Consider the following 27288-nt stretch of genomic DNA (forward strand, 5'->3'; position numbering starts at 1 on the left):
TAGAAAACAAAATATGTATAAGTTGCAGTGTTGGGATATTTGCATTTTCATTCCCTAAACAGAATGAGACAACATCAGTGTTAATACTTTATTTTGAAATTTGAAGATAATTAAAATATGTTCTATTTGAAAACAAAATGTAAATTAAAAAAAAAAATTCTATAACATGACTTCATTTTTGATATAACACATTTAAAAAAAAAAAAAACAAAAAACAATATCAAAAATTAAAGTTTTTTAAAAAAAAGTGAGGAATTATAAGAACTTCGCCTGGAATTTATGTATATATCAACAAACTTAGGTACTTATAATTTTGTAGTTGTATAAATAAATAAAATTAAAAAATTGTGTTCAATTCAATTGAACACAATGAAACCGCAAAATGCAAACTCAAATTCAGTTTATGTATTTTCTATTCAGTTGCATCTTGTCATATTTTACTGATTTTGGCAATATAATTTTCTATTTTCTATTTTAATATGTCATTGTATGTTGTTACTGTAGCCTTATACCTTAAACGCAATGGGTATAAAGCTGCATTTAAAAACTGCCCAAATATTAGCTTCAACGCTTTATAAAACACATTGTATTTAGGACATTAACGCCAAATTTGACATCTTGATTTCATTTTTGCATTAAGCTTTTTACAAATTACGCCGAGTGCATTTTTAGCATAATAGACCTCACAATAATTTTACTTTTAACAACGATCTTTTATGACGTGATAAATTGTTAAACAAAAAGGGAAGAATCCAATAACACTGTAATGTAAAAGTTTTAAATATCTGGACACTGAAATGTTAAAAGAAAGTAGCTTCAGAATTAGTAAATAAAAGCATTTTTTAATTTCGCTTTGAAATTGCAAACTCGTTCTATGCATATTTTTCCGCGCTAAAATGTTTTTATCGTATGTTATGTAATTTCTTTTTATATGAATATCCGTATATTTAATTTTTGCTAATATCACAAATTTTTCAATTTAAATTTACCACGGCTGACAGAAATGATTTTTTTGTAATGCCAAGAAATTTACACACAGTTTAAATTTTAGAAGTGAATAAATAGCATTGCATACTACCTTTGTTAACAGAATTCAATAAACAGTAAGCGGCAAAAGTGAAGTGATTGAAACCATATGTTATTTTAATGTCAAATGATTTTCCTTTTGCAACTAGAAGAAAAAATGACATCATTCAATTTTCAAATCAAACCGGGGAATAAAAATAAATTGCTTTAAAAATACAGTGGTGCATATTTCATTTAATTTCATGTGAATTTTTGTTTTAAATTTTTTAAAAGTTAGTATTTTATTCATTTAAAGGTATAAAATATTTAACAAATTGAAATATGAAGAATGTATATCTTAATTATATTTAAAAAGTAAAGATTTCGTCAAGCAGGTACCAAAATATTGTATACTTACTATGCAATATTAGTTTTTTGAAATTGTACATATTTGGATTTTCATTTTAAATACATGCTACATATGTTTTAAACCCCTCCTTTAGATTTATTTCGATAATATGTATTGCGTACTAACTAAAAATTTATAGCCAAAAAAGGAATTTAGTAACAAAAGTAATAAATGGCATTTGGTTAAAAAAATTTAAATGTATGTATGCACATATTAGTATAATACATATGTATTATAAATAGAAATAAAAATAATATAGGATTCTATAATATTAGAAAAATAGAATATATATATATGTATGTAGGTAAAAATTCATACTATATTACATTATTTTGTATGTACATTCAATAAAATTTGGTGAAAGCATAAAATTCTTTCGTGTTATCTATTTTAGTAAACAAACAAAACAAAAATAGCTGCAAATTGAGATAATAATAGACTTGCTAGAAAAATTATAATTAATATTTTAGTTTATATTTTAGTCTATTTTCCGAAGTATTTCAAGGATCATTAGAAGTTCAATCAAAACCCAATTTGATTTGTCAATGTTTTTTTTTCGAATTGTAAAAATAAATATTTACCTACATACATACATACATGACATGGAATGGGGTGTATTTTTTTTTTCACACATTCCTTCATGTACAGTAAGCTCGTTTAACGTACAGTTATTATTGAAGAAGAATAATGAAGTTCTATGTACATATGTACATATACATAGGCACTTAATAATTTTTAAAAATAAATGCATATAAAAAATTTAAAATAAAATAATTTTTAAAATATAAAAGCTGAGGATGAACAATTTTCTCCTTATTGCAATCATGTATTACTTCACTTGCATACATATATATACATGTACCTATTCGCCTAGTATCCACGTACCCAGTTTTACTTTAACGGTATTAGTCATAGTTTTTTACACATTATAATATTGTACGAGTGTAGTACAAACATATGTATTTTTTCAAACTGCATGTTTTTTTAAAAATTGCATTTAGGTAATATTTAGGTAATACTTTAGATAATTTATCAGTTGCCTATTCGAATTAGGTATATTTAACTACATACCTACGTCTAGTAAATAAAATGGAAACGAAACATCCTACGACTTCTGTTTTAAAAAGAAAAATATATACATGTACCCAACATATGTATTATATTATGTATAATAAATATGTATGTATATACAAAAATATTTATTAATGTATTAATATTAATATTATGGGAGCTAACAACTTTTTTGAATTTCGATTTTTTGAAAAATCTTTCCTAAATATCTACCTATTATAAAAACATTTCTAAATAGGTACATACATATCTATCTACCCATTTACTAAGAAAGAAAACAGAAATTTTGTGCCACAATGAATTTTACCGAGGAATTCACTTTTTTCGAAAGAATTTTTAACTATCTATCCCCATCCTCAAAATCCTATATTCTCAAATTAAATACATAAGTGCATATATATATATATATATATATTTTTTTTCAGAAAGGAAGTCATATACGTTTTGTTTCCCACATAATTAGCAATTATTTTAAACCATTTTTTCTTAAATTTTAAAAATTATTTTTCTCTTAATTGAAACAACAGTAAATTGTAATATGTGCGGAATCAGTAAAATTCCGCACATTTTTAAAATAGAAATTTTAACTTAATAAATTTTTAAAATAGAATAAAACACCCACGGAAAGTTTATCTAATACCTTTTACGTAATATATGTAAGTATGTAATTGCATTACATATTTAGGTATACCTAAATATCAATAGAACTTTAATTTTGTTTTTGATTTCTATAAGTTTATTTTAGAAATCATATATCTTTTTATATTTTTAAAAGAAAAATTACAATTAATTTTTTTAGGCAATAAACTTCTATTTGAGTCACATATTATTTCAACATACAAATAGAATATATAGTTGTTAATATAAATTTAAATTTTCAGGAAATAGAACTTTCCTTAATATTTAAACTTTCTGAAATTTAAAATTCTTTTAAAAACTTCGTCTATATTTTGGTTTTTTATGATATAAAAAATCAAATTCCTGTTGTTAATAAATTCTGTGGTTTCTCTGGTCTAATTACATATTCGCTACATTTTACTTATTTGAGTTATTATTTATTTTTTTATTTCGTTAAAAAAAAAGAAAACATTAAACTAGATCCAAAAGACTTGCTTTAAAAAATTTGCTTACACATATGCTTAAATAATGGAAAATATTTTCTAAATTTCAGTTTTTAAGAATTTTAAAATAAAAATAATTTTTATAAAAGAGTGATAACGGTTCGAATATATTTGTTTCAGTTATTTTAAAACTTGTTTCTTCCATCAAACTAAAAAATGGCTAATCAACAATATTCAATGCACAACATCAACCAAGGTGGGTATGTACCTCCTGGATATCCACCTGTTATCTCTCAGCAACCCAATTCACAACAATACGTAAGCTTTCATTATAAAAAAAGATATTATTTTTGTTTAAGAATTCCATTTTTAGGGATTTCAACCGCCTGCAGATCATACTTATCCACCGCCAACGCATGGTCCATATGTGGGACCTCAACATCCGTATGCTCCTGTGCCTACTGATCAGGGTCAGTATGCACCTCAAATGCCTTATTCAGGGAATCAACCAGCTCCCTTTGGTTCCGGTGGATATCAACCACCACAAGGAGGTTATGCTGGTGGTGCTCCAGGTAAAAGTTTAAGGGTAGTGATACAAATTTTGACAATTACCCAAATTTCATATATCTTAACAAGGTGATTGGATGACTATGCCTGTTGGTATACCCAACTGTCCTCCGGGTTTGGAATATCTCACGACAATTGATCAACTTTTGGTTAAACAAAAGGTAGAATTACTTGAAGCATTTACGGGATTTGAAACAAATAACAAGTATGTAATAAATTTGCATAAATAGATAAATTCATAACTAAAAGTAAAACGTTTTTAGGTTTAGCATTAAAAACAGTTTAGGTCAGAAAGTTTACTATGCTGTTGAAGATACTGATTGTTGTACTAGAAATTGTTGCGGACCATTACGTCCTTTTGATATGAAAGTTTTAGATAATTATCAAAATGAAGTGATTCATTTATATCGTAAATTGGCATGTAATTCATGTTGCTTCCCATGTTGTCTGCAACATATGGAAGTGTCATCTCCTCCAGGAACTGTTGTTGGAACAGTAGAGCAAGAGTGGAGCATTTGTAGCCCTCAATTTAGTATTAAAAATCATGTCGGAGACACAGTTTTAAGAATTGAAGGGCCAGTTTGTACTTTCAGTTTATGTGGTGATGTTGAGTTTAAGGTTAAATTTCTTTCAAAAAACGTTATAATTATATTAAAATTCTTTCAATTTACATTTAAACTTTCATTTGGTTTTTTTATTCACAAGGTTGTTACTATGAGTGGCACACAAGTTGGTAAAATTTCGAAACAATGGTCTGGCTTTGCTCGAGAAATATTTACAGATGCCGATTTCTTTGGAATAACTTTCCCAATGGACTTAGATGTTCGAATGAAAGCAACTTTATTGGGTGCATGCTTTTTAATTGTACGTTAAAAGAAGTTTTTTTACTAAAAAGATTACGCTTATTTTCAATTATTTAAACATTTTTTTAGGATGCTATGTTTTTCGAGAAATCTGGTAATAAAGAAAGCGATAGGCCTGGTATGTTTTAGATCAAATTCCTCGTTATGGAAAAAAAAACAAACGCACATTTTAAATATATTACAATTTTATTTAGAATTATTATTTAGTTTTTATTGTTGCTATAATAAATATTGGAAAATTTTTTTTTACTTAACTTCGAATGTGTGATAGAGTTTAAGAGTTTAAAATGTATTAAATATTTGCTTTTATAATTTTATAGCTTTTCAATTCAGAGATACATATGTAGTTTAATGTATATTTTAATTTATGTGACTGAAATCATATATGTACATACTTGATATATAATCACATGTTTATTTTGTTTTAAGAACATTTAATTCATTGATCGTAAGTGTTTTTGAAATTAAATATATACATATTTAAAATTTCATGATGATATAAAAATTAAAATTAATTCATTTCGAAAATGTATCGAATTGCTAATTATTTGATTAAATTTTATAGCTAGAAACAAAAAGTAAAATCAAATTTTGCATAATTTTCAAAGCATTTTATGCGCTTTTAATTAGCAATTGAAATAATTATGTATTGAATCTGGTCACTTTCCAAGAACGTCATATAATATTTTTTACTAATAAACATTTAAATGTTTTTAAAACACATTTTAGATTGAAAATATTATATTTTAAATTTATTTTTAATATTATATTATATAAATATTTTTATAATAAATTTATTAATTCTAGATTTGTTTTAAGCATGATATGGAGAAAACTTTGATTTTTTTTTTAATAATTCGTATATTTTTTATGGTTTTTTTTATATTTTTTTTTTTAATAGAAGGTAAATATATTTAAAAAAGAATCATAATTTTTCAGGTCTTTTCGATGTTTGAATTCCGCATTATCCAACCTTATAATATACTTGTAAAAAATTCGTAAATAAATATTAGAAATAAGGTTTTGTACGCCAAAATAGTAGAACTTACCTGAAAGTTAAAATGATATTGTTTTGAAAAAGTTGATATTACATATGTATATAAAGTAAAGAAAACGCGTAGAACAGATTTGTAAAAAATTAAATTGCTAAAATTTAAAATAATTCATCTTCATTTATTTCTATTAATATTAAAGTTGCTATTCTCATCTTGATTGATTTGAGATCTTTACATCTAAACATACATAATATTATGTAAATATTATTATTTTAAATTTTTTTTTTAATAAATGTTAAAAACATTTTGAAGACAAAGAAATAATTTATTTGTTATACAGTGTATATTTTAATACAAACTAATTTTTTTTAATATAAAATATGCCAGGTTACCTAGACTTACTTCTACTAATGAAAAAAGAAATAATGAGTTTATTGCAAGAAGAGGAGGAAAGTGAAGAAATTTTACAATAATTTTTAATAAAATTTTTTAAACGAAATTTTTTTAGCATTTTATGGATTAATAGGTATATTAAAAATGAAATTGAACTACAATATGTTTTAAAATAAAATTGTACATTAAATTGAAATATACGCTAAAACTTGTAAATGAAAAAACATGTTTTTGTGTTTCAAAAAGCATTACTACTATTATTTACTAATTACTACTAATTGTGCTTGATAAATTCCAATATTTAACCTAATGAAAGCGAATATAAAGAAAATCACGTAATTTTTCTTAATAATCCAATTTCACATAATTTTTGTAAGAAACATTAAATCTTAAAGCACAGATGATAAGCTAATCAATAATTTTAAAATTGTCAGATAACTTCGATAAACATAAATATTTTCTTTTAAAATATTGAACTTACTTTAATTTCGTTATCACAATATAAATACAACAACCGTATCGTGCAGTAATTGAGTTTTTATACAATAAAAAATAAATTGCAATAATAAGAAAAATTATCATTAATAAAGGGAATTTTTCATGAAATAACCCAAAAAATCAGTCTGCATCCTTTATTTTTTTATTTAAGATTCAAAACAAGTTTATTTACATCCAAGTCTTATTGCTTTGAACTTGTTATCATTTGCTTATCTAATTAATTAAATAAAAGTGTGTAAAGTTTACGAGAATTATATCATGATAAGATTTTTTATTTAAAAATTTAATTTAAACGAATTGCAAATAATATGATTATTTAAATTATTATTTTAACTTCTTAAGAGTTTTGTTAAAGACCATTCTTTCTTTGCCTGATTGCTTTTTAAATATGTCAAAGCAAGTTAAACGTAATAAAGTAACAAAAGATAAATTTATTTCAGTAGAAACAAAAAACTATCAAGACTTTTTTAAAAATATATGGTGTTACTTAAGTGAAAAATTTCATAATAGATTTAATACTGAAAATAATAATACTTTTACAATAAATCAACAAAATAATTGGCAAAAAACACTTCGAAAGAGTTTGCGGTTAAACAAATCTCCAAAGAGAAAAGGATATCTTACTCTTTTAACAGATGAAGAAAAAAGGTAATTTCATAATTACATACATACATAATTATACCGTTTAATTATAATAAGTACTTAAATATAAAGTGTGGGCCGCTTCTGGTATAAACCCATACGATTATTTTCCTGAAAAACTTTAAAGAACCATCCGGGCGGCTTACCACCAGAACTAAGCCACCCTGTATATTCATATAACTCTGAAAACAGAACCAAAACGGTGAGCTGCAGCGGCGGGGGATTTGCGTTGATAACCCAGAACAAGAGTGGAAGACCAAAATCAATTAGACTGTATTTTGAATATGTTGTTATACATATGTACATCGAAATAGATGATGTCAAAAAAAAATATTAATTTAAAGCACTTCACCGTCGGCGGTGATTTCGCTTGATTCTGGTCAGTCCCATTTAAATATGTATATTCTATATGAATTTTGACATTTCGCCGCGAAAAAGCGCTCTCGTTCTGTTTTCAACTTATGTATGTGAGACCAAAAAGCTGTAATAATAGTAATATAATTTAATTATAAAAGTACATTCTTACATAGATACACATATCTTTCTAGGTTTTTGGAAGAATTCAAGTTGAACACGTACAATAACAATATAACACAAAGAATATGTGCACCTGAACCCGTTTTCTATTAGGATGAACAACTAAAAAGTATATGAATTCGAAATATTACGTATTTTATTTAAAGTAACATGACAAAATACATCCGTATGTATATTATTAAGGTGTTAACGTGGTTAAGGTGGGAAATGTGGAAGACATTAGATAAGACTAAGGAGTACATCCCATAATTAAATAAGGGATTATTATTTATACAAGATTTTATAAAATGAATAATATTAATACTACATACATATGAGATTTGATCATTACATACATACATGTAGAGCTAGATTTTTAATAGTTTAACTTCAGATAAAAATTATTATTTTCAGGATTTAATAAAATTAGCAATACAATTTCAAATTAAAACAATTTTTTATTTCTTTTCTTTTTATATTATTTGATAAATTGATAATTTAAATTATTTGATAAATGTTATGAATTCAAATATGTTTTAACATTCATTCAAAATTTGTTTTCTTCGTCAGAATTAATAGTGTTATATTTTTTTGGTGGACTTTAGTTGTTTAAAAGAGAAAGCCAGATATAATTCAGTTATTTTTTTTCTGTGGCGGCAGCACTGCGTATTTTCAGAAATACAATATATCTATGTACATGTAAAATTTGTTTTTTTCATAATTTATGCATAAACATATTGAAATAACCAATACATCATTTCTGTCAGCCGTGATATACGTATATCACAAAACACTTTCTCCTGTACGAAAAACTCAAGATTCGACGCTTATCAACGTTAAGTTCCAAGACATTAATTTGACATAATATTCCAAAACTGTCCAAATAACCTTGTAACGCCAATCAATTATTGTTTGTAACAGCAATCTGACGTTTAAAATCTAGTGTGAAAGCGGCAGCTTAATTGCACGTAAAAAAACTTGGTGGCTAGGTGTATAAAATAATACTCATGCAACGTCTATATAGACAACTATTTGTATTCTATATTACTTACATACTTATATTTACGTAAACAGTATATACTTTGTCCTTTTTATTTTAGATTTTTAGTTAAGTATTGTTGAATGATAATCAGGTAAATTGTAATTTTAATAAACAAAATAATAATAGCTGAAATTCTGTCCATCAGTTAAAATTAATGTATTCTGTTTGTTTATTTTTAATTAAAAATTTACATATGTATACAAATAAAACAAAATTAGATGCAATAAATTTAATTTTTTTTTAAATTTATATTTTTATAAAATATAAAGTAATTAAGTATCTACCTTTCAAGGAAATATAATGAAATTTTAATTTTTTATTTAGCCTTTTACAATTTTTGTAGCGAAAGCAAAGTATTGGGCCATGTGATTATCGCAACATAAACAAAAAATAAAAAAAAGGAGCAATGTCATTTCTATGAAAATACGTACATACATAAATAATATAGTACATGCTTACAACAAATAGTATTTAAAATACCAAGGTCTGAAGTTTTTGTTATTTCAAGATTAGACATGCCACATGGTTTAACGACGCAGCATTGTAAAATACAAAAAGCAATAGTACTGAATTTAAAAGATATAATCAATCACAAGTAAATATGAATACTGAAGATGAATATAGTACAACAAAAAGGAGGGGGGTTAAGGTAACAAAATCAAAAATGTATATAATTATATTTCTTACTTTTTAAAAATTTTCAGCTAAACCCAAAAACAATCCACAAGTATACATCCGAAAAAATTTCAAAACTCAATGATAGTGGAATACATAGATGTTTTTACCACTATTTGGTTCCTGGTCTGAACAAGTCAATGAACAATGTTGAATTGCAAAATTTGCAAATAACACCGAATATTCAATGTTTATTTCCAAGAAACCTATATGTATCTCCAAACATAGGTGATAGCATTGAACTCTGCTTCCGTAGAGTAATTATGTACCATCAATTCGCTTATAAAATACGCTACAACGCATCAGTATATGAAAGATACTTAAGTAATTAATACTCAAATCAAAGCTTCTATACTGCTCTAGTACAGGAGCATTGTCTTAAAAAATAATCTAATGTAAAAAGAGTTATTGATTAAAAAAGTAATTGTTTTAGAAAAGAAGGAATATCGAAAAGCTATGAAAAACGATACGTATCCTACAGCTGTAACACGTTGTGCGAGTTTAATAGCAGCTTATCCTTATCCATTTTTTAGTGGAGAATACGACTGGTACTTCACTGGAGGAAATTTAGCATGTACAACTGATTTCCTTCTATCTTCAAGAGGATTAAATATGAATATATTAAGTAATCATAATGCAAGTTTAAAGAAACGTAACTAATTTTTTCTATCTTTTTTAGACCTGTCCGTAGTGAAATCAAAGCGTCTTAAAGATGTGGCAAATATAGAATATGAGTCTAATGATGTAAATGCACCTACTTCGGAAATATTAGAAGTTCAAGCGTCAAATGGGATTAAGAACAGATTTTTTGTGAGGTGCGAAAAAAACATTACGAAATATTTTTATGATGAATCTGAAGCAACATGTGTATTCAATATTGAAAGAGCATCCGTTCCATTTATAACATTTAGCGAGGATCCTTTAAACGAAAATGTTATTATAACTGGTGATTTGAATAGGCAAGTCTTTTTATGGGATGTTAGTAGATCTTTAAAAAAACCAATTTCAAAATTACTCTCGCAGAGGAATGAAATCCTAGAACGTCCTGATAATTGGAACTGCATTCGTTATTTTAAAATAAATTCTTTTATTTATACCGATTTTGAAAAATTTTCATTGATCGATAAACAAATTGAGTCTTTTGTTGATGATATTGATTTCCCAGTAATAAAAGATGAAATAGGAACTTGTGAAAAAATTTGTTCTTTAGCTGTTAGTAACAGATTTAGTAACCTCATTTATATCGGGACAACACACAAAGTGTATGCGGTTGATGTTAGATATTTGAAAAAGAAACGTGGATCTTTAATATTACTTAAATGGACGCATCAGATGAAGTACCCTCCGTTGATTTTGAAAGTACACAATTGCTTCGAGTCGGAACTAATTGCAGCATCTAGTCCATTATATGGCGAAATTCGAATTTTCGAAGTAAAAAAAAGTTTAAATGAATATTCAAAAAAGGTGTATACATCTCCTTATTTGCCAGTTAGTCCTCCAGATTTTCAAAATTCTTATTATTTTTCTAAGTTGCAAGGTGAATGCTTAGATCCTTCAGTAGATTTTGAATCTAGAATTAAAAAATGTACTACCGGATTAGAGTTTTTTGAAAAAAATAATAAAGTACAATTACTGATATCAAATAGTTTAGGTAATGTGTACAAATATAATATAATAGTGGAACAAGAAAAAAATAAAACTAACAACCTTTTAAATATTTTCAAAATTTACCTTATTTTAGGGGATGTCTTTTCGTCAAGATTAATCAATGAAGAAATGGAAGAATCAAAAGCTTTTCACACGGATATTATTAAAAATTATTATGAAAAAGTGCAAAAAATTACTCGAGAAAATTTAAAGGAATTATATGTTACAGATATAAAAGATATGACTAACATCTCAAAAATATTGAGATCTACTAGACTGGATCCTGGTGATAATTATAAATTGCAGAATAAGATTTCTAATAAATTTGAAATTGATTATGAAAATGATCCAGAAAAATTAATTGAAATTTTCCCAGAGAAGAAAAGGAAATTGTCAAAATGGGAAAAGACACCAACCCAATATGCAGAGTGTAAGGACGTTTTAGCTGCCAGTATATTAAAAATTTGGGATTTTGATATTGATAAAATGGAATTAGATGTTAAAAAATCAAGTACTTTTAAAGAAGAGCAATTGATTAGGGTTAAAGACTGGGTAGAAAACATACAAAAGGTCTACTATAAGAATAATGAATTTCTTGGTGAACCTCTTGAACATGAAATTAATTTAATTAATAACAGTGAAATAAGTAAAGTACCATTAGATGAGAACAATGGTCAACAAAAAGAAATAGTTAGTGGCAGTGATAATGCAAAAAAGATTCAAAAGAATTTTTCGCCCAAAAAGATACAAAATAATCAAATGCAAAAATTCAATGAAGAAGATCCTGTGAATGCACATAATTCAGATGTGTCTATAAATAAGCAAAAAGTACAAAGTGGTGTAGAAACAAATAATATGAATACTACAAAAAATAATTCTAATTTGGATATGAATTTAGATATCTCATCCCAAATTGTACTAGGTGAAAATATTTCAGACAAAATTGACAAAAATAAAAGGATGAATACAAGTAAAAGAAAAAGGGAGTATGTCAAAGGATTTTAAAAAGTCTTGTGTGCATTTCATAAATTGTTTTCCACATAATTTTTACATTAAAAATTATTTGTCTAGTATTTAATTTGACTAATAAAATAATAACATGCAATTTCAAAATGTAAACATTTTATGACTAACGTATAAATCAGCCTGAAATTATTAAACTGTTTTTTTAATAAATGAAAAGTTGAAACAATATATTTAATTTTAAATATTAATATATGTATTAAAATAAAGATTCAGAAACAATAAATACATTTAAATAAATTTTAAATTTAAATAAATTTTAATAAATTGCTATGATTTATTTTAAATTTTACCAAAAGCTAAATACTTACCACATTTTTATTTTTTCAAATTATTCTTAGAAAAAAGAGTTAATCGGTTATAAAAATATGCTCTTTTATTTTAATCATCCGGAATACCACTTTATGAGATTTTATAGATTAAAACCTTGTTTTCATATTTGCTTTCATCATTAGTAATAATATCACTTTGTATTTTAACCTTTTTATATTATTGGGTTTGTAGAAATTTAAAAAAAAACTCAAATTTTCGTAATACTAACTTTATAAATGTCAAAAATATAAATAAGCTTTTTATATTATATAGATAATAATTCAACCATGTGTTATTTATAAAATATTAGGCAATCAATTGATACATGTATATTATTTAATTATTCCAGCGAACAAACGACTGTTTCCTTTTTTTATTTATTGTATCAAAAAATGATCTTTGGGAAAGTATTTTGGTAAAATTGCCAAAGTACATATTCAATTCAAGTCAAAGTCGACGTCAAAGAAAGACAATATATTTAATTTTATATATATATGTATTTATATAGATATATATATATATATTTCTTCGTCTTATATAATATAATGATGTTATGCAAAATACACTGTATGTATGCATGCATATAAGATAGTATTTATAAACTTGTTTTTATTTGCTTAATTTACATATTATATTTATTTTTTTTCAATCATTATAATTAAACGGATTCTATAATTTACATAAAACATGCATTTAAATTATTATTATTTTTTATTTATTACATTTTCACCATTTAATCTCCATTATTAATGCTTACATAGTCCTTGCTTTTTTTTTACTTTTTGTTTTATTCAAGAAATCTCTTAAATTTTTTCAATATAATTTTACACAAAAATTTTATTCATATTTTTTTTTGTTTTTCAACTTTAATCTTAATTATATAATATGGTATATTTAATAATTAATATATATCTGTACTATTACTTTATGTCCACAATTTTTATAATTTTTTTTGTTAATTTTTTAATTTTTTTCACAAATTTTAATTCTTAAAACTATAATTTTAAAATTTATATATATATATATATATAATATTTATATAAAAAAAAATTGTTTTCTTTTGCAAAGAAAAAATAAGAGCACAAAATTGTAAGTATTAAAAAATACTATTTTACTTATAAAATACAATTACATAATATATAATAAATATATATGTATATATATTATTTAGTGTTTCTTTTTTTATTTTTTTTTTAAACTAAGTCAATTGCATCTATCCCTTACTAAATAATTAACTAAATAATTCAATTAGTGAAAAACTCAATTAATTTTTTAAGGGAATTTAAAGTGTTGTATTCATACATATATATACAAACTTAGATAAAAATACTACTTTGTTTTGTAAATATATAAAATTTTTTAAAAAATTTAAAAATAAAAATTAAAAAAAAACAATAAATTTTTTTTCGTTTCCTTTTTTTTATGAATTAACCATATGGAAAAATAATCATAATTTTTATTTAATATTTATCTAAAAAGAAAAAGAAAATAAAAAAATTAGAACTGTGAGAAGCAGCAACTAAAACTGTAACATTAAGAACTAAAATATTAAACAAAGTAACATGAAAAAATGTTAGAAAACAGATCAAGAAAATAATGGTTCTTTTGATTCAAAAAAAATAGAAAATAAATTTAAGTTGTATTTAAAATTTCTCAAAATAAGAAGCAAATCAAAATAAAAACAAGTGAAGACAAATAAAAATTCAAGCGAAAAAAAAAAAACATTTACTATTTTATTTAAAAAAAAGTACATATAATTAAACTTAAAACAATATGGAGAAATAGATAATTATTTTCTTCTTACATTTTAAAGTTTTAAATTTATGGAGTTAACATTTTCTGACTAATATTTAAAATATTAATATTAATTAAACTTAAAAATGTTTGGGTAATTTTTTTGTAAGAAACTAACACATTAATTATAATAAGAATTTTTTTATGAAATGTGAAAAATCATTATAATTCGAAAAATGGAACCAATTCATTTTTTTGGTAATCAACGGAATGGTAAAGTATTTTGATATATCAATTTCGCATAGAGAATGATTTTTAAAAATATTTACATTTTTTTTGTTTGGAATTCAATAGCAATCAAATCAAAAACTTTCTTATTTTTCAAAACTTAAGTTAATAAAATACAACTCAAAAGAGATCTTAAGGATTATTTAAATATTTTGCACTTTTCGTTTTACTATTTGAAAATGAACCATTTAAAATTTGTTTTTAATTCAAATATAAATATTAAATATGATAAAATTGTATCATTTTTGTACATTTCCATAATGAAAATAAGCTAAATGGAAAAAATTAATTAGTTTAGGCGCCATTTTAAAAAAATTTAGGCATTTATGTAACAATAAGAAATTAAAACCGAATTAAAGAAAAATATGTACTTTTCAACAAAGTTTAATTTAATTTAAAAGAAAAAAATTCAGTGGATATTATCTGTTTGGATCTTCAAAACTTAAACTTCCAATTGCTGATTGATTTGTAAAATCACTAAGACCACTTTCAACACATACTACATCTTGTTTAGAATTGTCATTAAATTTTTCAATTTCAACGTTGTTAGCAACAATATTATCACCAGCGACTCCATCGTCTTTGGTATTCTTTGAAATGATACTATTGCTATTGTTATTGTTATTATTAATATTATTGGTACCACTAGTTGATGATGAAGACGCTGATGATGTTGTAAATAATTCTAACTGTAATTCTGGATCTGAGCTTATTGAACTTACCAGTTGTGGTGATATTTGACTTGATTCGACTATTAAACTTTTTGTATTAAATAAGCCACCTAAAGGGGCTGTAGTTTTTGGTGGAGCTATTGCTGGATTAGTTACAGTTATTGGTAATTCTAATGATGATGGTACTGTTGTTGATTGTGTAGACACTCCAATAAATGCAATACAATCTTCTAAATTTTGTGGTGTCGCTAATATTCTTTCAGTATTATTTAAATTAACTGAATTACTTCCAGATATATTATTATTTTGTTCGTTATTAACATTATTATTATTAACACTATTATTAATATTACTAGACACTCCACTTATAGTATTTAATAAAAGTGTTTCATTATCCAATTGCTTTGATGGTTTCTTTTTATTAGAAGGTACTTCCAAAGTTGACATAATTGGAGGTTGCGTCAAAAGTGCATTTGTTTCATTTGTTTGAGCTGTAACCGGTGGTGTTAATGCCTGAAAAGCGGGTCCTAAGCCTTCTTCGGGAACACCAACACCTCCAGTGTTTACTAAGGACACCTGACTTGTTTCAATTTGCAATACATCAATTAATGCTGATGCTAATATGTCGGTGCTAGCTGCAATGTCCTGGCTGGCTGTTTGTAGGAGAATTTGCTCTCCACCTCCTGAAATTGCATAGAGATAATATTTTAAATGAAAACAAAAAAAAATTAATAATTTTATTATAATTGAAGAAATTATATTTGTGAAGAAGTATAATTAATTTTATTCTTTATTTAGTAATGACTTAGTTTTTAAATACGTTACCAGTAATTTTATAATAATTATTTGTTATAAACAATATCTAACACCTTTGATTGACAAAAAACTAAAGTATTTATGTAACGCTTAAATTTTTAAAAATTTGGAAACACGAATAAATTAATTTTAACAGGATTAATTAGAAGGTGTACATGTTAAAAATATTCTAAACTCCCCCTCCCATCAGAAAATATATATTATTGAAAAATTCTTTTAAAATAATGCCAATACCATTTGAAAATTAAAGTCTGTACTGGAAAACAAAATGTTTTGAAAATATCAATTCCACTCAGTAATCAAACAATAACAAATAATTCTCTAAAACAAAATTCAACGCCTTGAGTAGATTGTTTATGAAATTCCTGTTACTAGAATACTTTAAAAATAAAAAAAAAGAAAATAATAATTTTTTGTTTAACATTATTTCTATTTTATTCTGCCTTACATGTTCTAAGTTTAATATTCAGATTATTCAACGAAATGAAGAAAATTATCTATACAAAAACTTAAATTATTCTTAACTAACTTAGTAAGGTTTTTTATTAAAATAATAAAAATTATATAAACTACTTTCAACTAACAGATTTTAAATGACAATTAGTAAAGTAGATGAACGATCATAATTAAAATCTGGCGAATTACAATGTTTGAATATTTGAAAATTAAATTGTAATTAAATTTCAGAATGCCATAAATGAAATTGCAAAACAGAATTACTTTGAACATAAAATTTTTTCTTTCTTATCTAATTAAATTAAAAAGTAACGTTAATTTAATGCTTTTCAATAAAATATTTAATTATAATGAAATAATATAAAAATTTATAGTGATGCAATATTTTAATTTTTTTTTATTTTAAAATATATGTATGAACATGGTGAAAATGGTGCTAAACTTCGTGCTAACTTAGATTAAATGATAAACTGTCAAAAATTAAATTACCTGACGAATTTTCATCTCCACCACTACAACTAGCACCACTTTCAGTCGAAATAACATTTTCATTATTATTAACCCCAATACCAAGCGCAGCTAAAAATTCGCCAGTTAACTGTAGAATTTGACCATCTTGTGTTTCAAGTTGGGTATTTTCACCCCCAGCGGCTACCAGCGCCAAAAAACTTTGTTGATCTAATATTAATTGTTGTCCATCAATGTTTATGCAGATTGATTGATCTGGACTCAATATATTTGATAATTCTGCAGCTGTCAAATTATTAGTTGGTACAAATTGCTGGCCAACGTCGACGTTATCTACTGACGTAGTGTTACTTGCAATAGCGCTGTTATCTGAATTTTGTTTAGCCGGATCAATACAAATATTTGTCGAATCAGTACCTGTTTCCATTAAATTCATTTGTTGACTGCCATCGATTATTCCTGAACCATCCGGTGCAGCGGTGGCAACTGTCTTCGCATTTAAAACTGACAATGGTACTAATTGATTACTTTCTGGATCTAAATATAGTTCTTGGTTATCAATCGGCATATAATTTCCTTCATTGTCTTGCGAACAAAGATAATAAGCGCTTCCAGGTATTCCAAAATGATTTGCTGGGACAGCCATTATTTTGTTAGCAGCAATCTCTTCCTCGATAAGAAGCTGTTTTTGCTGTTGTTGTTGTTGTCGTTGTAACTGTTGTTGTTGAAGATGTTGTTGCTGCTGTTGTTGCAAAAGTTGTTGTTGTTGAAGTTGATGCTGCTGCTGCTGTTGTATAGATGTTTGCTGTGGTAAAGTAGCTTGCGGTTGTAATTGTGATTGATTTTGTGTTTGGTTAGGTATTGCACAGGAATTTGAATCTATTTGTGGTAATATTTGCGTTTTTGTGTTGTCGTAATGTATGCTGGACGAAGAAGATGCTACTTGATTATGTGCTGATAGTTTCGTTTGATTTAGTTGCTGAGACTGCGGTTGCTCCAGTTTCTGTTGTTTATTTCGTTGTTGAGTATTTAAGTTTTGATTTGGTGGTATTATAGGCGTTTCTAGTTCCTTACGTTTTCTGCCACGTTGATCTACAAGATTAAAAAAGTATTTTCAATTTCCTTTACTTTATTTCGTTTGACAATACTTACTAAACGCGTTAGTCATTTGTTGGCACTGCTTTTGTTGTTGCTGTTCTTGTTGTTGTTGTTGGATTTGTCGTATAATTACCTCACTATTTTCACCGCCAACATAGGTTGTCCTTTGCAGATGCGATTTTTTCGGTTTACTATTTTGTGCTCCAGGTTGTTGAGAAATTTGCGTTAATTGTTGGTGTGGCGGTTTTTGTGCAACAGTTCCACTCTCATACAAAGGCGTAACAACAACTTCGTTTGAACTTGAAGGATTATTTGTGAATTGATTTCCGTGCTGTACATTTGTAGATTGCGTTATATTGTCAGTGCCTGAAATTATACGATGGTAGTTTATTTAAAATAAAAAATGAAGTTTAAAGTTTATTTTTCCCTCATAATTCGTAATATTTATAATTCGTGTTAAATATTAACAATAAGTACTCTATGTCACGTTTTTACTTTTATGTATAATGTAATAAATTGTATATGTACTTGAAAATTTTTTATGAAAAACTCTTAAATAAAACTTTTTTGATTAAATTACCTTTGTTAGGAAGAACAATTTGACCACTTCTTTGATTAGGGAAGCTTTTAATTTGTGGTTGTTGCTGTGGTTGAGATAATTGTCCTAACTGCTGTTTATGGATATTTTCTGAAGTTTTAATAGAATTTTCGTTAGAGACCGTTTTTTCGTCTAAACTTGTAGTTTGTTCCGTTGGTGTTTTGGGCATTTTCATTAATTTTTGATTATTTTTGCCATACTGAATTAGAACAATACTATTCCCCGAAGAATCAACGCCTAATTCGCGACTGCTAGTTGCTTTAACATTATAGGTTTGACTACAACTTTCAACAGTTGAAATTTGAGATAAAGCAGACGTAATACCCGATTGTGATTTTTTAATAAAACCTGAATGTTGAGTGGAATTTAATGAAGATGTATGTTGTGCCATTTTAGAAGGAAGCTTTTGTTGCGTCACATTATTTGATAATATTTGATTGTATGCCGGTGAATTAGTACATGTAGTCTGAGGTAAAGATGGATCTGATTTTCGCGGCCTGCCTCGAATTTTTTTAGCTGGAATACATGAAAAAAAGAGATTGTTAAATAGATTCAAAAATGTTTCTACAAATTTACCGTTTGGAGTAAGTATTTGTTCTACAGTTTGTTGGCGATCATCATGCGGTAGTACAGGTTCTTGGGTTATAACGAATTGAATATTATCTTGTAGCATTTCCTCATTTGTTGTTAGCAAGATTGGCAAAGTTGATATATCAAAAACATTTTCTGTAGAAGCCGCATCTGTAGTTGATATGGTAGCGGACGAATTTTCGTTGACTTGCTTCTTAGTTTCTTTAGTTTTTAGATTTTTTAACAAATTCTCAGTAGTACTACTTTCTCTCGCACTAGTGTGTTGTTCATTTCCGGAAGTATTTTTTTCTTTTTCTTCTTGTAAGCTGTTTGGTGGCACAAGTAATAATTTCTTAACACTTCCGGGTTTCTGACTTTCTGATATCTTTTGGGGCTTTTCTGGTGCATTTTTTATAGTTGTTTCTTTTAAAGCTTCATTTAACATAACAGGCGTATTAACTGAAGCTGTTTTGTCAATGATAAAGGTGGGAATGTCTTCCTCAATTGATAGTTTTCTCTTTTTTGTGATAGATGTTAATGTAGTAATTTTGTTAACGGATTTGTTGGAAATTTCGTTAGTTTTTATACTTTTAGTATCAGATCCCGTTGCTAAAATGTTTGCAATTTGTGTCGCTAGAGGATTTTCGCTGTCAACAGTAATTCTAGTATTCCCCGGTGAAGTGGAGGTTCTACATTGTATCTGAGTCGAATTAGTATTTTGTTGTGCTTCAGCCAAACGATCAACAGCTTTTAAAATGTGGAAGTCGGGACATGAACTACTGCCTAAAATACTGCTACCACTTTCGTCATAACCACAATTGTTGGAATTTTTAATTAGTTCGTCATTTTCCTTTTCGTTAAGTTTATCTGGTATTTTAATTTCAGAAGCATTTTCCTCCCCAATAGACTGTTTTAAAGAATTAAGAGGCACATCTTCGGATTGTGTTAACAGTTCGCTGCTTAAATTTTCAGTACTTACTGAGATAGAAGATTGTCGACTAGGATATTTTCGCTTTGGGCGGAAAGATCTGATGTCAGACAAAGATTCAGTTGCATTAACTTTTGCAACTATAGCTTTTGCTTGTTCTATTAACGGAATTTCATATGTTTTGTTGACAACAATTTCTGTTTGTTGAATTTTTTCTAAATCGATATTGTGAAGTTCAGTTTGTTTAATGTCTTCCAATGTTATTGATTTATATGTTTTTGCAATAGAATCAGTATTTTCTGGTTCTTTCACACTCTCTTGATAAGAATCAGGTTGTAGGGTCCTTGGCGTAATATTTGTTAATTCTGCAGATGTTCCAAGTTGCATATCATATTTAAGAGGAGTTAAATTTAACATACCTGCATCTTTCATGTATTTTTCGACAAAATTAGCTTCATATTGTTCAGTAATAGATTTTTCTGTTTGCACTTTCTCGGTTTTACTAGGCATATCACTTTTAGCTTCTTCTTTATTTAATTCAGATTTACTTTCTTCTCCAATACTAAAAAATGAAGGAACAATAATTTCCTTTTTTGCATCACTGCAATCAGAATTAGTTTTTGCTTTTTCATCTTCTAAATTTTTTGAATTTTGTAGTTTTTCCAAAGCGGTGTTATTTACTGGATGGGATTTATCTTTTTGATCATTTTCAAAAGATTTCTCAGAAATTATTGCATCAGATGCATTTAGCAAAGATTTCTCAGAAATTACTGTATCAGATTTTACAGAATCAACATCAGACTCATTTTTTCCCTTCTGTGACAAATTTCCTTTTATTGGGTACTCATTTTTGCCCCTAATTGTTTCTGGGTCAACATTATCCAAAGCTATGTTTTTTAAAATTTCATTGTGAGCTGTTTCCTTTTCAGTTGAATTTTCACTTTGTGGACCGATGTTTTCGTTAGATTTTTTTGGTGACATTTTAGGCGAGACTTCTTCTATTTTTAAGTGAGAATTTTCTTCTTTTTCAGTATTCTTAACAATATCTTGATCATTGTCTTGTGTCGGTTTTTGCGGTTCTTTTTCAACTCCAAATTCTCCTCTGAATTGAGATTCCTGCTGGTGTTTTCCAAGTTCAGTACCTTCTTCAAGCACATTTTTCTTTCTAGGTGTAACTTTTAAGTGGGAACGTCTTCTACGAGTTATATTATTTCCAGACGTTTCATTTTCAGTTTTTTCGTCAGAAATAATCTGTGAATTACTTCTATTTTCTTCTTTGTGAACAGATATTTCTTCATCAACAGAATGTGGGGTAATTTGCAGGTCTAAGTTCGTGTCTAATAACACATTTTGGTTTAATGAAATTGGGGCTACTTTTGTAGATTCGATTAAATTTGTGTCGTAGCTATTGAGAGAAACGGATTTCGTTTCGGGGTTAGTAGAATTTTCCAAATTTCCTTCATTTTCAAGTTTTTCTAAGTCATTTGTTTTCAGTTCAAGTGAGCCTCTTTTTCTTTCCTTCTCTTTAGTTTGTACATTGTATCCATTTTCATTTAATATGGAATTACTATTTGATTCACTACGGCTGTCTTTCAAATTTGTAGTTGAAATATGTAAATCTTTAGATGTTTCCAGCAATATGTTATCCCTCTCATTTACTTCTAATTCTTTTCCCATTTCAAATTCGTCTTCTTTTGTAATTTCAGATCCTTTAATTGAACCAACAGCATTCACTTCTTCTGTCTTTGGCTCCACAGATTTTTCAACCGTATCAGAAGTCAATATTTCGTCTATTTCATTCGATTGTTTTTCTTGATGTTTTTCATTTAAGTTTAATTTTTTCACTTCACTTAATTTTTGGAGATCTGCAAGTGAGTCGGTAGTTATTGCAGACATGTTATTGTTGGTTGCCTTATCAGTATGAGTGCTTGTATTCAAGGACAATGGAACCGTTTGATGTTCTTCATTACGAGATACATTTCTAGATTTGAAAAATCTTTTACCCCTTTCTTTGATTGGTAAAGTTTTGACTTCGTCAGATGTTACTGAATTTTGTAGGTTAGTACTGTTATTTACTGTTGTTGAAACTGTTTTGCTTGGTGTTTTAACTAGCGATATGTCCGACATTCTTGTGTCATTCAACAAATTTTCGATTTCAACCTTAAAAAAAGAATGTTATTCAAAAAAAAAAAAATAATTATTTTATACCTTTAATTTTTCGTCCTCTTTTTCTATTTGTTTCTGTTTTTCTTTATCCATTGACGGAAATAAATCAGATTCCTTTTGTTTATCTGGGGACATAAATTTCTTTTTAAGTTTTGAAAGCGATGTTAGTACGAGTTCGGTGTCATCTTCCTCTTGGAAATCAAAAATTGTAGCTGGAGTGTCATCCTTACGAATTTTGTCCACTTTTTGCTGTTCCACAGAATCTTTCCGAAACAATTTTCTTTCGACAGATTTTTGTTTAGAATAAGATTTTTTTGGTGACTTTTTTGGAGATTTTGGGCACACTTTTTCAATTCCCTTCTTAACTTCATTTTCCGTATTCATTTTTTCCTCAGTTGTTTTTTCAATATCTGTTACATTAGAGGAAACAGTCATTACTTTTAAAGTGGCTTCCTTACCAGATTCTTTTGAGGATTTTATTATTAATTTTGGAATTATTTCTCTATCCTCTGAAAAATCTGAAGGTTTAGTATCCAAAACTTGACTTTTTGTAGCTTTGTTTTGCCTAGATCCAACTTTTTTGGGTTTGGAGGATTTTAAGTTATTACTTATAGGGGATATTGGTTCGTCTGATTCTTTAGCTTTCTCAGTTTTCATTTCTAGCTTTGTACTTTCAATGTCAGTTTGGTGATATTGAAGTTTTTCCTCTCCTGTGAAACTGTCTTCGTCAATTTCTGTATATTCCTTTCGGATCTTACGTTCTCTTAATGTTCTACCAACAGGTTTTTCTTGGATTGGCAGATTTTCAGTCATAACCTTTTCCTGCTCACACTTTTCAGTTTCTTGTAACTCTGAGGGCGTAGCTTTTATTTCATTTTCCAAGAATTCAATGAATCTATCAGAATCTGTCCGCTTTTTCTCTGTGGAATCCTGCTTCGACTTCTTTTTCATTTTTCGGGGAGTTTTTGTATCCTCTTCGTTTATTTCAATATTTTCAATGTCACGTATTTCTTTATTCACATCTTCTTCGTTTATTTCACTATTTTCTTGTATTATTTCTGGGGTTTCGTCAGATATTTCATTCATTTTTTCAGTAACTATTTGAGTATTTGTTTCATACTGAGAATTTGTAGGAGCTTCCATTTGTACATGAAGTGGTGAGTCAACAACAACAACAGGGGATGGAGTGCTTATTTCTCGCCCCAAAATCTTATATATGTTGTCAGATTTACGAGATGACTTTCTTATTTTGTTGCTCAAACTTTTATTTAAATGGGCAACAAAACGTTTATTACGCCCGTGTGGTTTCACCATTTCCAAAGATTTTTCACTTGTATCTTCTTGTTCCTCTGGTATTTCGACTGATCTTTGTAATTCTTCAATAACATCTTCTACATTAGCATTTTCTGATCCATTGCTTTGCTTTTCAACTATTTCGTTTTCTTCATTTTCAATACATGAAATTTGCTCTCGCTGAATTTGACATTCTTTGTCATTTTTGTCAAATATCTCTTCTGCATTCGACATACCTACTTTGCAATTTTTGTTGAATTCGTTAACATTTACATTTTGATCTAACTCCATTGCGTTATCTGATATCAGTGTTTTAGTAATATTTCCATTTTCTTTTGAATTTGATTCAATTTCACTTGAAATTTTATCTGCTTTATCCAAATTTGAATTGTTCTGGTTTTCAACTATATTTTTTTCTAATAATATATCTGCTTCTTTTGAATTATTATTTATTGAATTACTGTGTTCCACAAGCATTTCTACATCATTAACTTTAGAAGAAGGTTCTTCAGATTGAGTCTCTTTTTCAACGGGTTCGTTAACGTCATTAATTGGTTCGAATTCCGGGCTTTCAATTTGCTCACTTTCGACTGGCCGATCCGATGCGCAATTATCTTTTTGTGAATTTTCGTCTGTTACTAAATCGTTATTAATTGTTTGATTTTCAATTGTGTCTTTTTCATTTGTTTCCTCTATTACATTATTCGTTGTTTCAACAACAGCTACACTACTTCTCTTTTCGGTATCCATTTCGGAATCGGTATCGACTTTTTCTTCCACTATAATTTTCGGACTATCAGAACGATTTTCTGTATTTATTTTATCAATCGAATCAAAGTTGTTATCAGTCTTCGGATGATTTAATTCAGATGCACTACTTTCCATAATGCAAAAGCTCTTATTTTGCAATGCGTCTTTAGAAAGCGCATTTGTAGTACCAGTAGAATCAATTTGTTTTAAGTTAGGTTCGTTACAGCTACCTTCGATTGTTTCTGCACTGTGTTGGGCATTAGAAGAAATCGTCTCCTAAAAGAAATATTTACAAACAGTAAGGTATTTTATTGCAATGCAAAGGTTCAAAAATTCATATTATAAATTTAAAATTTATGTTAAGTACTTACACGATTTTCCAGAATAATATTTGCATTTGGAGTAATATTTGATGAGGAATCACTATAATCTTCAAGAATAATGTTACGTTGTCTGTCCTTCTTAGGTATATTTCTTATTTTTTGGATCGTTAGAGGACTTTTATTTTTATCATTACGCTCTGATTGCTGTAAATTTTTCAGAACTTCAACATCAGATTCATCTAGTCTACTACAACCTAAATTTTCATGTGATTTATTTTTGCATAAGGAAACTTCGTTATCCGGTGATTTATTCGAAATATCTCTATTAGAATCATCTTTAACGTTATTCTGCGATGCAGTATCATCGTCACTCCAATCTTCAAATATGTCTTTTAGTATTCCTTTCCGAAATTGCTTTTTGGGTGGTTTAATTAACGGAATATGATCGGTTTTGTTTTTTGCTATATCAATGTTTTCTACCATTTCACTTGAAGTGTTTGTTTTCATAGGTGTACTACTAGTAAAAATATTAGTGTTTTTATTTCCCCTGATTTTTTTCTTTTTATCACTATTTGCGCTTGCTCTAAATGGTAAAATTTTTTTAGCAGATATTGTTTTGTTCCCCGAAGATGATGATGACAATGATTCTTGTGGTGATAATGAAACATCAATGATTTGAGAATCTGATGATGTGTCGATTGTTGTGACAAGAGTTTGAGGGGTATGCGTTCGACTTACATTATCACTGTCAGAATCATCATCAATCACAATTATCGAATTATCTTTGGGTACGTTTTGAGTCGAATATCTATTGTTTTCTGGCAATAATCTGGATGATCCCGATAGATTTAAATGTGTTTTAGAATGTAAAATTATGACATTTTGGCGCATACTTGTAAAGGAACACAAATGACATCTATAAGTCCCTGCTGAAGGTGTGTTTGGATTTGAGTTCGAACTTTGGAAGTGCGTTTTTTGAGGGGAATTGTTTATATTGGGCGTTGATATAGATGGTTTAATGATATTTTTTACTGTTACAACGCTGCGACCTCTTAAGTTATTTAAAATTCTTGGAGATTTTTCGGTTAAATTAGATTTCTGATTATTTTTAGGAGATTGTTGCGTTTTCTTTTGGCTAGACTGTGATGATGTATCTCCAAAAATCATTTTTACAATGTTGGATCTCCTTGTAGCAGAGGCTTGCTTGTTTATAGATAAATTTTCTAGTATGTTTATATCCCCACCGGTTAATTTTTCTGCTGTTATTACATCTTCACGAAATTTGTCCGAAAAAGAATTGTTTGAAGATCTTTTTGACTCTGAAATACATATATTTGAATTGATTTTATAAGGTTTTATTTTATTTTAATTTTTATTTACCCAGTCCTTTTTTAATAAAGTCATTTTTTTTAGGACAATTATATTCGTAGATGGAATTGACATTTTTTACATACTCACTGAAATAAAATTAATATCATAATATATAATCAACACACAGTTTTATTTCATTTTTACTTACTATGAATCTTCTTTGAAAAATTTAACAACTGCAATTGGTTTTTTCTTTAGAGAACTTAAATCATCTGGAACTTCATTTAGATCCCATACTTCTCCTGGCCACCAGCTGTTACTTAACTTAACCCAGACTATATCTCCAGGTTCGAATACGTTTGAAGACATTTTCAAATTTTTAAATTACACATAAAATATATTGTTTCTCAATTTGATAGTCCAATATTTTTCATTTCACTAAAATTTTAATTAATATTTGATTCAATATATGTATAATTTTAGCTACTATTTCTATATAAACTAGGCAATATGACGTACTATTAAGAGTTTGAAAAAATAAAAACAGTTATAGAAATGTATGATATTAGCATTTATTAAGAAAAACAAAGACTATAATTTTTTAAAACTAAACATACAGAATTATTTTTTTACAAATTTAAAACCTAGTTTATACTTTGTAAAATTACAATGGCGTTTTGACAATTCAAATTGTCTAAACAAGAACTTAACTACAAATATACATTTTTAAAAGCACCAACTTCTTTTAATTAACATATTTACCTATGCGTATAACATTTATTTCAAATTGTTAACTTTCAAATTAAATGTTACGTCTTTATTTTAAAATTTATTTACTTTAAAATTTTCCTTTTTCTACTAATAAACAGAATATAAGAAATATTTTTCAGACATTTTCTTTATTGCAAAGAAAATACAAAAAGCATTGATAAATCTCTCTTTTCGTTGTTGCCAAAAAATAGCGTGATAAAATAGGACGACTCTATTAAACAAATGCGCGTCAAATTGTAAGGGGATTTGCTGTCAGGATTTTTTAATTTCTAGTTTCGGTATTTAGAACGCTCTCTAAAGGTAAACATCCATAATTTAAGTTTTTGTT

At 27.1% G+C, this 27288-nt stretch overlaps 3 protein-coding genes across 9 annotated transcripts; 2 read left to right on the plus strand and 1 right to left on the minus strand.

The window, feature by feature from the left end:
• The first annotated feature begins 1106 nt into the window (after window positions 1-1106).
• Window positions 1107-6580, plus strand: LOC129611346 (phospholipid scramblase 2). 4 transcript variants are annotated; one of them, XM_055524439.1, is made up of 8 exons: window positions 1107-1298; window positions 3727-3864; window positions 3920-4118; window positions 4183-4318; window positions 4377-4731; window positions 4819-4977; window positions 5046-5094; window positions 6359-6580. In XM_055524439.1, exons 2-8 carry the CDS (start codon window positions 3763-3765, stop codon window positions 6442-6444), a joined length of 1086 nt encoding a protein of 361 aa, XP_055380414.1. In that variant the 5' UTR covers window positions 1107-1298; window positions 3727-3762; the 3' UTR covers window positions 6445-6580. The 4 variants fall into 4 exon arrangements, with proteins under 4 accessions (XP_055380414.1, XP_055380417.1, XP_055380415.1 ...); XM_055524442.1 differs by lacking the exon at window positions 6359-6580 and adding an exon at window positions 5916-6352 and having other exon boundaries at window positions 1108-1298; XM_055524440.1 differs by having other exon boundaries at window positions 1264-1400.
• A 2418-nt stretch (window positions 6581-8998) lies between these two features.
• Window positions 8999-12575, plus strand: LOC129611349 (uncharacterized). Of its 3 annotated transcripts, none has more exons than XM_055524444.1 (6): window positions 8999-9153; window positions 9387-9711; window positions 9767-10061; window positions 10171-10362; window positions 10417-11388; window positions 11479-12575. In XM_055524444.1, the coding sequence occupies exons 2-6, from the start codon at window positions 9664-9666 to the stop codon at window positions 12387-12389; spliced, it is 2418 nt and encodes an 805-aa protein (XP_055380419.1). In that variant the 5' UTR covers window positions 8999-9153; window positions 9387-9663; the 3' UTR covers window positions 12390-12575. The 3 variants fall into 3 exon arrangements, with proteins under 3 accessions (XP_055380419.1, XP_055380421.1, XP_055380422.1); XM_055524446.1 differs by having other exon boundaries at window positions 9406-9711; XM_055524447.1 differs by lacking the exons at window positions 8999-9153; window positions 9387-9711 and having other exon boundaries at window positions 9967-10061; window positions 10176-10362.
• Window positions 12576-14014: 1439 nt separating this feature from the next.
• Window positions 14015-27087, minus strand: LOC129611272 (uncharacterized protein PF3D7_1120600-like). 2 transcript variants are annotated; one of them, XM_055524330.1, is made up of 11 exons: window positions 26952-27087; window positions 26398-26627; window positions 26259-26335; window positions 24927-26197; window positions 22555-24831; window positions 19425-22506; window positions 18831-19364; window positions 18305-18616; window positions 17174-18244; window positions 15464-16095; window positions 14015-14190 (listed from the first exon to the last, which is right to left on the minus strand). In XM_055524330.1, the coding sequence occupies exons 2-11, from the start codon at window positions 26556-26558 to the stop codon at window positions 14176-14178; spliced, it is 9432 nt and encodes a 3143-aa protein (XP_055380305.1). In that variant the 5' UTR covers window positions 26559-26627; window positions 26952-27087; the 3' UTR covers window positions 14015-14175. The 2 variants fall into 2 exon arrangements, with proteins under 2 accessions (XP_055380305.1, XP_055380304.1); XM_055524329.1 differs by lacking the exon at window positions 14015-14190 and having other exon boundaries at window positions 14756-16095.
• Window positions 27088-27288: the final 201 nt, after the last annotated feature.

The sequence above is a fragment of the Condylostylus longicornis genome, unplaced genomic scaffold (assembly GCF_029603195.1).
Source record: "Condylostylus longicornis isolate FDR11 unplaced genomic scaffold, ASM2960319v2 ptg000049l, whole genome shotgun sequence".
Classification (NCBI taxonomy): Eukaryota; Metazoa; Arthropoda; class Insecta; order Diptera; family Dolichopodidae; genus Condylostylus; species Condylostylus longicornis.